This window comes from Periplaneta americana, chromosome 16 (genome assembly GCF_040183065.1).
Source record: "Periplaneta americana isolate PAMFEO1 chromosome 16, P.americana_PAMFEO1_priV1, whole genome shotgun sequence".
NCBI lineage: Eukaryota > Metazoa > Arthropoda > Insecta > Blattodea > Blattidae > Periplaneta > Periplaneta americana.
The window spans coordinates 507367-521395 of NC_091132.1; the positions used below are offsets into that span (position 1 = coordinate 507367).

The 14029-nt window shown below is 37.5% G+C and overlaps 1 protein-coding gene and 1 long non-coding RNA gene across 2 annotated transcripts in view; one reads left to right on the forward strand and one right to left on the reverse strand.

The window, feature by feature from the left end:
• Nucleotides 1–135, reverse strand: part of LOC138716294 (uncharacterized) — a 67618-nt gene extending 67483 nt beyond the window's left edge. Inside the window, exon 1 of the long non-coding RNA XR_011336628.1 lies at nucleotides 5–135. This is a non-coding gene — a long non-coding RNA (uncharacterized lncRNA). The remainder of the gene's footprint in view (nucleotides 1–4) is intronic.
• An 11374-nt stretch (nucleotides 136–11509) lies between these two features.
• Nucleotides 11510–14029, forward strand: part of LOC138716216 (uncharacterized) — a 94173-nt gene continuing 91653 nt past the window's right edge. The window contains exon 1 of the mRNA XM_069849053.1: nucleotides 11510–11662. Coding sequence (XP_069705154.1) covers nucleotides 11603–11662 — 60 coding nt within the window. The 5' untranslated portion in view covers nucleotides 11510–11602. The remainder of the gene's footprint in view (nucleotides 11663–14029) is intronic.

A 14029-nucleotide genomic window follows, 5' to 3' on the forward strand; every position in this document is an offset into this window, starting at 1 on the left:
TTACATTCTCAGGAAACCAAGGCGTGACGAAGGGCATTTTGAAAGTGTTGCTGTACGAGTGCAGGGTGTCGAAGAAGTCGGGGTTGACGGCTCCGACCATGGAAAACACCCCCAGGGCGAACTGGTTGCAGACTGCAACACGCAAAACAGCCGCGGTTAACATTCAGTCGAACGCTGGCCTTTGCAAACTACATTATATACAGGGTGATTCACTTGCCCCTTACTATTAAGTTTTATGCAACTATGAATTTTATAGCTTGTTTCCTTCTATCTACTGCAATGGAACAATCTTCATAAAACCATGGTTTCTTTTTCTTAGTTTCATGATAACCTATGCTCTGCTCAGCTGCAATTTTGATATTATCTCGGATATTGTCCCACACGCTATTAACATCTAACTCTTTCTCAGCTTCGTCGGAAGTTGCTAAGCAGCAAACCTATTTGAAATTTCAACCTGATAACGTTGCTTAGTTTCCTCGTCCTTTAATTTCAGAATATTGAATCTACTAATATTAGCTTGTTGCTCTACTCGCTTGGCTACTGATAGTCTTTCTCTTAATTCTCCAATTACCAAATAATGGTCAGAATTACAGTCTGCCCCCCTGAAAGTTCGAATGTCTACTATACTAGTACGTCTTCGTTTATCTATCAAGATGTGATCTATTTGGTTGTGTGTCATTCCGTCTGGAGAAGTCCAAGTATATTTATGTATATCCTTATGGGGGAATGTTGTACTCTTGGCAATTAAATTTTTTGATGTGGCGAAGTTTACTAACCTAACTCCATTGTCACTACTACTTACGTGTAGGCTCTCTTTTCCAATTGTTCTTAGGAAAATATTTGGGGCTAAGAGGGATGAAGTTACAGGAGAATGGAGAAAGTTACACAACGCAGAGCTGCACGCATTGTATCCTTCACCTGACATAATTAGGAACATTAAATCCAGACGTTTGAGATGGGCAGGGCATGTAGCACGTATGGGCGAATCCAGAAATGCATATAGAGTGTTAGTTGGGAGGCCAGAGGGGAAAAGACCTTTGGGGAGGCAGAGACGTAGATGGGAAGATAATATTAAAATGGATTTGAGGGAGGTGGGATATGATGGTAGGGACTGGATTAATCTTGCTCAGGATAGGGACCAATGGCGGGCTTATGTGAGGGCGGCAATGAACCTCCGGGTTCCTTAAAAGCCAGTAAGTAAGTAAGTATGAATTTTATAGCATACCCACGATATTGCGGTACCTGTTTTTAGGAGATTTCAAGACAAGGATAGCTGTGAAATTTTTATACTTCTAAGGTGGCTAATTTGTTTATTAAAAATAGGCAACTCTGCATTTTATTTGGTTACCAAGGAAAGTTGGCAGCGGTTTATATTACAAACGTCCTTCTAAATGCTAATGAGGTAAGCAGCTATGATAAGTTCAGTTATAGTAACAAATTAATAACATATGTATATTTATTTAAAATATTTAAGGTGTTAATGTTCGAAGCACAGACATGTTATAATGCGTGCCAGAACTGCTGACACCCCTGGCGAAGAGTCTATGAGGATATTACGATACAAGGTTCGGAAGTGCTTTTTACAAATAGTATTTTTTGCACGAGGGGCTATACAAAAGACGATTTTATAGTTCAATAATAATAATAATAATAATAATAATAATAATAATATAAAATTGACAAATCCTGCAAATAATGGGCAGGCCTATTCATAATATCTGTTTAAAATTGTTAGATTAGCAACACATCGCCAACGTCTTCCCATTATTCCAACCCAATGCGGCAAACTAAGGAACTTCTATGAGGACACAGCTTCCATCATCGGAGTTAAATCCCCTGCTAGAGGCCCTTATAACTAAAGAATTGATAGAAACCTGAACTCAGTGTCGTCTTGTTTATTAAAATTCTGACAGTACTTGTCGAGGATAGAAGCCCGTTCCCTCGAGAGTGAACACACTGTTGAGAATGGAGATCGACATAGAACCTCTAGGATGCTGGGTCCCGAACTCATGCCCTGTAGCTACAGTCTTAAAACTGACTGTGAGTAGCAGAGATCTCTTGCTGACGTCATTCCTTCATGTATTAACGTTTTAATTAAACGGGGAGTGTCTGGAATTGTATTGCTTTCCAATAAACATGAATTATGCCATGCAGCATCGAATCCTTCCCAGAGACAAAGACCATCCCTCTATCGCTTGAAATGGGTTCAAGAGTTGTTGCTATCGACTCTAGGAGCTGCTGGTTAATTAAAATTAAGAGGGCAGAAATGTCATTAAGTTGTGGAAGTGATTGTTTGTTTTCAATACAGAACAATTATAAAGGGATTCTCTCCAATTTAGAGCGTTTTAATAGCCTACTCAGAAACGGGAATATGACGGTTGAAATTCTGTGCATCTTGAGTGTAGTCCGTTGTAGGCGGTTTGTGAACGAATCGATGTGTTCAAGCTGTCATGTTACTTCTGGAGTCGAAGTAAAAGCAAAGTAGTGTGTTGCTACAAGTAGTAGATTATTTCAACATTTTCACGAGTTTTGGTGAAACTTCGATATCCTCACACACCACATGTAGAAGAGAGAGAGAGAGAGAGAGAGAGAGAGAGAGAGAGAAAAAGGAACTTAAATCATTCAAAATAACCTCAGAATTCTAACACGCCCTTCTAGACACACGATGTAACCACTGCGAAACTTACGGTAATTATAGCACAGTCTAATATAGTCACGAAGCTTGAGTTTATGAGGGTACTACGAACAATAGACTGTGCAGGTACTATTTCGCATTGTCTGTGATAGTAATTTCTTCAAATTAAGAGTGATCTAGAAATCGCAGAAAAATCTAAGATCTAATATTTGTGAGAAGTTTGAATAGCCTGCAAGAGAGAGACGGGGCTCTCCAACTACGTGGTCACCACGGTGCACTATAATAAAGGACAAGAAATATTAAATATTAAATTTGACGTGTCCGAGCATTTAGTTTTATTTGCTTTATTCTTTACTTACGAAAAACCCTCTTATTACGATTTATATAGAAATCTCTTCAGTGCTGAATGTAGAAAACGCAAGTTCAACCTGTTACTTTCATGCATGTTGTATAAGGAGCCTTGTGTGACGCTACCACCATTACAATACTCTACGTCCATAAAATATTTTCATATAGCGTACAGAATATAAATGAATCAGTATTACAATTTCTGAGGGATTGCAGGGAACACAATGACATGCTTTTCCTAGATCTTATTCGAAGGATTTTTAATTGTAAAAAATAAGTACGTGTAAGTTAGGTTAGGGTGGAAAGAAAAATATGTAAAGATATACTTAGAATCAAATGATTCTTTACAGAGATACGGAAAGGAATAAATTAATAAAAAAGCAACAAGTCATTAATGCGAAGTATTTCACTGACTTGTAATTATATAAAAGTTACATGTGATGCTTCCAGGAGCATTGAAACTGTCCTCCACTGCAATTAATACTAACCACTAACACTTACCAGCACCTGGTAAGCCGTCATGCTTTGTTGTTTTCCAATAATTTTACCAGCATTGATTGTATTCCATGTGAATCATTTCCGGATGAATAGTTGTGTCGTAGTCACTGAATATGAACGAATAGGAGAAATCGATTGTAAGCAGCTGCCACGTGTGAATCAACAAGTTGTTCTGCCTCGCAACAATCCGAGGCACAAGCAGTTGCCATGGCGACCTGACTGGAACAGTTTGCTGGTCAGATATATTACAGTCATTCTTATTACTGCGAGATCATTTTAAGAACTTAGAGGTTTGGACCTCTGCAGCACAGAGCAAAGATTACAAGAGTTGCAATTAGCGAAGTTCCACACTCTCCCTCCTCTAAACCTCCCTCACTCAATGTTCTACATAACCATTAGGTTATGTTCGGTCTTCCTCTCTTTCTCCTTCCGGTCGGAATCTATTCATAAACCTTTTTCGGTAATCTGTCTTCCGTCATCCTTTTTATATGGCCAAGCCAGCTTAACTGCGCTGTTTTAATGTCTTCTGCAAGAAATCCTTTCAGCTTCATTTTTTCCCCTATCACGTTGTTCCTGATTTTTTCTCTCCTCGAAATCCTTGCAGATCGTGGCCAGAAATCCATTTCAGTCGAATGTACGTATTGTTCTTGATGTCAAATACCATGTCTCTGATCCATATGTGTTGTACTTTTTACAATTGAATGATAAATGTTTGTTTTTATTGTAATATCTCGGTCCCATAAAATGCTGCTTAGTCTTGATATTGCTATCCTTTCTTTCTTTATTCTTCCATTTATATCCTCTTCCTGCTTGCCATTTTTCGTGATTTTCATTCCCAAGTATCTGTATTCTTCACAAAAGTTTATGGTGAAGCCAATGCTAAATTCTAATTTTCGTGAACAGAAAAATAATATTAGAAATGATAACAATACACGCTACAGCTCCTTCAAGCGAATTTTTGGAATGTTGATGACACGGAATTATCACGCGCTCCGGGGAAAGGCAGCCGCAGCTTCAAGGTGGAAACACGAATGTTACTTCTGAACGCGGATTTAGCGAGTCGATTTAGTTATTTCCACTGGTTATTATGGTAGGGGAAACGGGAGTGTCGCGTTCGAAGATCGGTATAACAAGTTTTCCTCAGAGTTCAGGAGACTGTCGAGAGGTGCGATGAAGTGCGATATCGACAGGCGAAATGGGGCTTCATCTCATAGAGGGGAGGCTGAGGACCAAAGCAAACTGGCGTGAATTCTGGGGAGTTAGATTACGTGACGCGTGTGAAATGATAACATATCTTATCTTTACAACACAGGTTTTAATTCTTCTATAATCTTTAGTAGGGTATTGAGTACATTCATGTAAAATTGGCATCGCCTTTCAAGTTACATAATATTGTAAAGGAAGTAAGCCAGAAGAAATTACGGGACTTCTTCAGCTAATGATGTAACGATATTGCAGAACCTCAACACCAAGTTACCTGCTGTTGCAACATTTCTTAATAATTTTAAAAAGAATCGTGAGTTTCAGACATTGTTTCTCAGCACACACACTATTTCAAAAATCGTGTATTGGTCGAACCACAAGTCTTTTGTTGTAGCTGCATAAACAGTTCCCGATTTATGACGAATAATTCAAGATGTCGAAGTAGAATGTGGAGTGCAGCATACGGCACTCACCGGCAGTGTGGTCGGTCACGGCGGGCGTTAATGGGGAGATGCGATCTCTCTCTCGCACGGAAGGAAAACGAATCGGCGGCGATTTAGGCCTACAGTCCCGAAGAAATAATGCGCCGCTATGTTGATCTCACCTTAGCTGATGTTGTAAACCTTGTTCAGTGGGAACGGGACTCTGGAAAGAGTGCACACATGACGAAGCCATTCGTATCAAAGCGTGCTTTCAGCCCGGGCCTGTTTCATAATATAATATTACGTAATATTATTACATTTGTGAAAATAACTTCATTAACTGACTAAATTCTGTTTCATAAACATTTTGCACAACTCATAAAATACGTACACTAATATTATTAACTTATTAATGAGCGCATTCTATATGAGATTAAGTCGCGGATGGTCATGCGTGGTAAACAGTGGTTACAGTGTGTTTATATCGTTTGCATTCAGCATAAATAAATGATTTGAGGTTAAGGCTGACAAACAGAACCAAGTATTCGTCTACAGCTTTAATTACCTAATATATTATCTATTAATAGTTACAATAATGTTGAATGAAACAGGTTTCAGTGTACAGTTACTGTGTTTTAACAGCAACAACAGAGTAAATCGCAATAACCTATGTAAAAATGTTTGAGAAATAATTTATTTCAGTTAGGATTCTAAATCATTGCAACTCGATTTCTCATTCCTAATTGTTGACGTCTCTGCTGATGCATTTACTTTTTACCAATAATGAAATTAATAGTTAAAATACATTCATGGAAATAACGGTAATAATATTAATACATTTTAATACCTTTGCTACTTTATGAAACACTTTACTAATATTATTATTTAAATAATATTATGAGTGTTTACAGTAATAAATAACATTAACTAATAATTTTATGAAACAGAATACTAATAATGTTTAGTAATATTATTAACTTTTCACTACTAATATTAATTTATTAGTTTTATGAAACAGACCCTGCTTGTGGAAATTCTGTTACTAAGACACATTTCACTGTCTTGTAAATTCCCCAACATCACTTCAGCTGAAATTGCTTCGGACAGGCAGACTGACCGATTCGAACAGATTTCTAGCTTAAAAGGTGCTTTTCAACATTAAATTCTGAGTAGTTCCCTTCGTTATCAAACTTCACAAAGCACCAGACAAACATATTTTGTCCAATTTAAAGAATCAAAAGAATGAAATTATAGTCTAAGGCTGCTATCCAAGTTCTTTGACAAAGATCTTTTGTAACACATATGACAGTGTAATGGGTTTTCTTTTATAAAAGTTTCTTTGATAAAGGATCTCTTATAAAATGTAAGCACATCTTGTTATCTTCGATAAAAGATTTCCATTCCTTGAAACAAATATGGCGGAACGCAAATATAGCTGGACTGTTGCTACCACAAAAATTCTGATATCGGAGTGTGAAGGAAATTAAATGTTGTAAATAAATAATTTGTATAATAATAATAATAATAATAATAATAATAATAATAATAATAATAATAATAATAATAATAATAAAACTTATCAAGTCTTCGCACTGCACCTCTCTTATCACGTTTTGCAATTCACGGTTTAACCCACAGGCTTTTCTTTTTCTTTTTTTTTCAATAAAATGTTTATATAATAACTGAACTAATTTTAGCTAAACAATCATAATACTGTTCTTCATCATGGTGTTATAAACTTAACGCATAAATATTAGTATCAACAAATCATAACTTAACGCATAAATATTAGTAGACTACCAACAAATCATAAACTTAACGCGTAAATATTAGTAGACTACCAACAAATCATAAACTTAACGCATAAATATTAGTAGACTACCAACAAATCATAAACTTAACGCGTAAATATTAGTAGACTACCAACAAATCATAAACTTAACGCATAAATATTAGTAGACTACCAACAAATCATAAACTTAACGCATAAATATTAGTAGACTATCAACAAATCATAAACTTAACGCGTCAATGTTAGTATCAACAAATCCTCCGAACACGTGTTCACTGTTCTGGAACAAGCGTTAGGTTAGCTTTTTTTCCTAATTTTAGATTATTTTTGATAAAATATTTTATAAAAGATTTTATGTAGTGTAATATACCCCAAATCCTATCTTTAATCAAAGATCTTTGATAAAATATTTTATCATATTCTTTGTCAGAGAACTTTGTTAGCGTAATAGTAGCCTAATTGATTTTTACGACGCTCTAAAAACTGTGTGGTTATTTAACGTTGATGGAATTTAGGCCGGGCAAATTTTCAAAATGGAAATACCGGAGATTTATAAGCCTGGGGTAGCGCAGTCGGTATAGCACTGGCCTTCTGTGTCCGAAGGTTGCGAGTTCGATTCCGACCCAGATCGATGGCATTTAAGTATGCTTAAATGCGACAGGCTCATGCCAGTACATTTACTGGCATGTAAAAGAACTCCTGCGGGACAAAATTCCGGCACACCGGCGACGCTGATGAAACCTCGGCAGTTGCGTGCGTCGTTAAATAAACCATAATTTGAATTTAAATTCAGCCCTCGCCAAATCAATCAATCAAAGTAGTAGGCCACGTGGTTTACTATATTGTAATTTTATTAGTAACAACAATGAGATTTATTCGTCACAACAATGATTCCTTTCTACAATTCACCTTAACGCTCTCGTCAACAATTGGATCTTCACTAATGTGCATGTTCATTTCTGCTTTCATTTCTGCGATGGCTTGCAGGATCTGCTGTAGGTTCTCCATTGTCGATAATGTCCCGGTTCTGACACCAATGTAATTTTATTAGTAACAACAATGAGATTTATTCGTCACAACAATGATTCCTTTCTACAATTCACCTTAACGCTCTCGTCAACAATTGGATCTTCACTCACACAGTATTCGTTATAGCACTCCACCGACGACAATGACAATTTACTTGGCCTATTACGCACAACAATGAACTGTTAATCTTAACTAATATTTACACAGTACTATTTACAAATCAGAACTACCAGTTCTCAGTTCACAGTTCTTCTATCTCAGTCACTCGAGTTCACAGTATCTCGAACCACAGACCTCCAGAGACAGTTCACTGTACTCGAACTCGGGTCCCTCCAACTGCGGCCACTGCACTCGAACTCAGGTCCCTCCAACTGCGGTCCACTGCACTCGAACTCAGGCCTTCGGATGCTGACGCAGATGCGGACGCACACTCGAGTCGAACTCCGGCTGGCTTGCTTGCTCTGGCTTTCTCACTGACTGAATAACTGTAAACTCTGAAAACTGAAACTGCTGTCGTTCCTTCGCGACCGTAATTTATAACTACAGCGACGTAGCCTCGAAAGTTCGACCCGTCTCTAGAGATGGCATTCCAGAGAAATCCAGGGCCCTCTCCTCCCTACCAGCACCAGATGCGCGCGCAAACTCGTCGCGTGACGTAATACACCCACTCTCTTCTCTCCACCGCGCGACGTCACTCAATGTTCCGTGGAGCCTGTGCGATCTGCTTTCATGCGGGACGCTGGTCGTGAGTTCGATTCTCACGTCGCTGTCACATTATGTATACAGTCAGCAGTCCGAAGACTGGTTGAAACATAAGTGATATCGGTAAGGAATCACTCATGAGACAACTAAGCCAGGAGAAAATGGGGTAGGGTGGCCAGTTCCTTTCCCCCTCCATTGCATACATCGCCGACTAGTACATATTACACTAGTCAGACTTCAGATGCATACAAACAATTGTTCTTCCTCTGACACATATCGTCGAGTGAGATGTACTGCCTGGTAATAGATGTACATATCAGCCAGATGAAGTGGCTTTCTATTTACGGATAGAATTTAAAAATGATGTAAAGCACATCTGTGAGACTCCTTTCTCCTCGCCGGTTATCTTGCTCCAACGGTTCGTCTAACGCAGTGGTCGTCAGCACTCGCTGAAATGTGCAATAGTTACGCGGTGCCGTCCCGTGTGCACCGTCGTGCAGCAGGGAGAGACAGAGAGCATACCCGCTAGCAGCTACGAGAGCACCATGGTGCACTGCGTTTTCCGCGGGTAAGCGACGCTAGCCCCAGCGTGCTCTGTGCTGACGACCCCTGATCTAGCGGAAAAATCTGTGTACTAAGTTTTGCATAATCCGCAACATGAAGTACACAGTTTAACCACGAACTTTTCCGACGGTTATACGTAACTGCTCCCATTCCCTGTTTATTTTCCACAACATAAAGACAATCGGCTGATAACCCTGGATTTGAGGGCCATACATTTTTCTGTTCTCTAACTTTTCACCAATTACATTTCATGCGCATCATGAAAAAAATCGAATTACTGACAAATAAGCACAAATGTAACAGGAAGTGAAATTGATTCGTGGATCCAGAGGGCCGCTGTAAACACACATGGCAGCTCAGAAACACTTTTTCGGCGTCGAAATGGAATCTTGCCAGCATTAATAATAATAATAATAATAATAATAATAATAATAATAATAATAATAATAATAATAATAATAAATAAAAAACTTAGATTTAAATCAAAGTGCCAAGAACAAACATTGAATGTATTTTGAAATATTTTGTTGTATTTCGAACACAATCTTTCATTCAATGCACAAGGATTTCTGTTCATAAGCTGCATCTACACGGTTCAGATTTCCTTGCTTTTAAGAATGCAATCTTGGGAGAATATTGAAAGTATCAAGTTGAAAACGAAAGTTCAATTAAGATGCATGCAAATTTTGTGTCTACACGTATAATTCGCAAAATGGGATATGGAAAGATTAATATAGCTAGTTCTTGAGCATGATCAGTTCTTTTTTTGTGGTGGAATGTTGGACGAAAAGAAGGTTAAAAACGACAAATTTTCCTGTACTGGAGAGTAAGCATCTCTCTTCCGCAATAATATATTCTACACAGAGATCCACCACTTTTTCCTCCACAAGAAAAGCACTGAGCACGATAATATTTCATGTGTGTGTAGTTTATTAATATTTAAATCTAACTTGTATTACAGCTTCCCAAAGGATCCTGAGGTTAAAGCTGTTCGGACACCTCCTGTTGTCGTTGCAGCACAATTTGTTCCAGTCACTTCAGGGAGGAAGATATGGATCGCACGACCTTATCATAGAAAGGGGGCTGTGCTGTATGTATTTGCACCCTGAAGAACTAAAGGTTAGTTACATTACAATGATAGTTAACCATAATATATCTATTCGCTGCTGTGTATAAAGTAGGCTCGTTAAGTTATATGAATTATTATTTTCAGGACAGAAGAAGAGTAAAACGGAAGTTTGCTGAAATCTTTCTCTCCCTCTCTCTACTGTGACAGTTGTAGACGAAGTTGGGACCTCCATCATGTCATTGGAAGCTGATACTGAAAATAAAATTCGGGTTCTGTCGAAGAATAATAAAGAAGTTAAGAAAAGAATAGTTTTGTGTACAAAAGAGAATAAGACATTGCAACAGTATAAATGGCGAGTGGTGAAATCAGTGGGTGATTTGAAAGATGTGTTGGAAACTGTGAAACAGAAAATCTTGTTTGAACACGAGTTTTGTGATATGTTACGTTCCATTTCAAAGACTTTTGTATCTCTTCTCAAGAGACATATGAAAGGTTAATGCTGAGAAGCAAAAAGAAACGGTGTGATGAAAACTTAACAATTAATTTTCTTTCCCCTAACACATATAACTTTGTTAAAGAATTTGATGCAGCTCTTTCTAATACTGTACAAATGGTACAGTATCGTAAATGCAGTTCATTGTACAGATAAATGAGGTATTCATATACTCAGCATAATATCGGCCTAAATGAAATGTTAATAGCCTATACAAATAATTGTGTTTTTCTATGTTTATTACGTTGTAGCCTGTAGTTTCGAACCTTATAAACCATCCAATTTCTTAATAAAAATATAGCAGTGGATCAAACCAAGAACGAACAGTTTAATAATACTAAAAAGGTAAGTAGTTTACATAATTTCGTGGTGCAAAACATGAATTAAAGAAATATAACTTTTGTTTATTTTCTTTGAGAAGTTTGTTACTCCATAACCATGAAAAGAAAAAGATTTATATTGCATAAAACTGTAATAAGTGTATCTAACAGACTCTTTGATGCGAAAGTGGCTCTCGAACTATGCTTTTTCAATTTTTTTTTTTTCACAGCTTTCAGTAACTATGACAATGTGGTTATAATATAGGAGGTGATGGAGTTTCTTCCATGGCACCCAATTATGTAAATTGACAAAATCATCAACATAAGACGCAATAGTTCCAGGTGTCACTTCATAATAGCTGCCCTAATCTATGTTTCTAGTATCATCTCGCACAGTCGTCGAACTTTAAGACATTGCGTAACTGCGCCACTAGACACGAAGTGCAATATGTGAACAGTCTGAAGGTCAGGCGGCAGCTGAGATAAATTATTTATCAGAACGTTACCAGGTGTTCACTGCGGACTCAATGGCACACCTGGATCTCCCTGGCTTTGGGGTGGAGCTTCCACACCTCGAATTTGGTGGTGTAAGTTTATACTAGCTGTAGTCCCTTACATTCGTATTGCACATGATAATCTCTTCAGTGAGAATGAATTGCTTATATATCTCTATGTATGTTTATTCTATAACACATGAACATCAACTGATACTACAGAAGTAGAGAAAACCCAACTTATGTCTTGCTTCCCAATAACGATTTGTTAAAGGCCTGGACACCTCATGTGCAGGTTGGAGCTTGCATGATCTCAATAAGGTAGAGGCGTTCTAGCAGTGGAAGTGTATTTATTTATGTATGTATGTATGTTCTCTATTACAAATCTACACACTTTGACCGATATTTGTCCAAGTTTACACATTTTAGCCTTCACAACTAGGAGAAAAGCTTATGCTACATTAAAATTGTCCCTAAAGACGAATCTTTATATAGCGTCATTGACATGAATTTAGCTATGCAAATCAAGCTTTCAGGTATAACTCCTTGTAAAGTTAATTTGAATAATTTCAAGGGAAAAATTGTTCCGGGGACGGGTATCGAACCCGGGACCTTTGGTTAAACGTACCAACGCTCTCCCAACTGAGCGTTGGTACGTTTAACCAAAGGTCCCGGCTCAGTTGGGAGAGCGTTGGTATGTTTAACCAAAGGTCCCGGGTTCGATACCCGGCCCCGGAACAATTTTTCCCTTGAAATTATGAATTTTGCTGCTTGGGCCACCATCATGTATTTTGGGATCATCGACTTCAATTGCTGCTTTTACCAGTTCCTACTATAGACATTGGGTAGCAGTTTCCAGTCTTCTCAAAGGATGGTAGGGGGAGGACATATCGTAAACCCCGGCTGCCGCATGTAGCAGGAACACAATGGTAAGTGACAAGTAAAATGGCTGCTGCTAAGAACAACATATTTTGTGCGTCTGTTATGATTGTAACCAAATTACACGATTTTGAAGAAGATGAAAGTACTCTGATTGAACTTCACAACAGTGATCAGGATCTCTTGCTCAAAGTTCTGATGACTCAGGAGTACGTAAATTTGCATATAACTTGTACTAACCGGATTTTAACAGAACAGTAAGTGCATGTACTTACCATTATGTTCATGAAATACCTGATTGGCACGTTATAGCCATTTTTCTTCTGATTTAGGCTTCGGAATTTATCAATTGTAAATATATGACTATAAATTATAAATAATAGTTAAATAAATAATATTAATAGTAATACCAATAATAACACTACTCAACAAATTTGAACTTTTTTTCCATAAAATTAATAAAATAGGGTTATCTTACCTAATTTGCATGCGCTGAACACGAAAATGACAATGAGAAGTTCGTAACACGTCATGTTTTTGTGATACCTTGAAAAATCATGATTTTTGACCCATTAAAAATTATTTTGTTCTCATTTTTTGTGTGAAAATTTTCAAGGGCAGCTTAGATATGATAAAATTGATGCATCAATAACTGCTCAGCAATTAAGACTTATAAAAGCCACTCTTCCTCCTATAAAATAGGGAAAGATAAAAAAAATATCTTCATTTTTTCTCTCGTGAGAACTGGAATCTTCCCTTTTTAAAAACTAGTAATAATCGCCCATCACCGCTGGATCCCATATTCCTTGATACCGTTGCTCCATTGTAGCAATGTCTTGGTGAAATCGCTCTCCCTATTCATCACTTACAGTCCCCAAGTTCTCCGGAAAGAAGTCCAAATGTGGATGTAAGAAGTGGAGCTTCAGTCACATACTGCAGGCCATTTTTTTTTTTTGTAGTTTCTTAGTAACATCTCTATTATTTGGCGATAATTTTCTGCCTTGTGATTCCCAAAAAACCCTTTGATGTAAAAGATGTCCATGCTGGTAATTTCTTGGGGTTACATTTTTTCTCAAAAATGCTGTCCTTAAAAAGTTTTCTAATTTGTGGACCAACAAATATGCCTTCTTTTAATTTAGCATCACTGATTTTAGGGAACAGAGTCTTTCAGTGTTGAAAGGCTTCTCCACTATTATCTAGAGCTTTCACAAAATTTTTCATTAGCCCTAGTTTTTTATCCAGTGTAGGAAGAAGTACTTTTTCATGCTGTACTAGCGGATGATATTTAATATTATGCTCACCAGGAATATAACCTTGTGTGATAGGCCAGTTCTTCACCGCATAATGTTCTGCTGTTGCTCGACTGTCCCACAAACATAAAAAACAACATAACTTAGTAAACCCTCATTGTAATCCAAGCAACAAAGCTATTACTTTGAAATCTCTACAAATTGCTAAGCGATGTTCATTACAATGATATGGTTTCGTTAGTTTCTTTCGTAGTGACTAAATAAGCCACTGATGGGAGGTTTTGTATTGCCACTGAGCAATAAAACTGCTTTTAAGCTTAATTTTGACGAC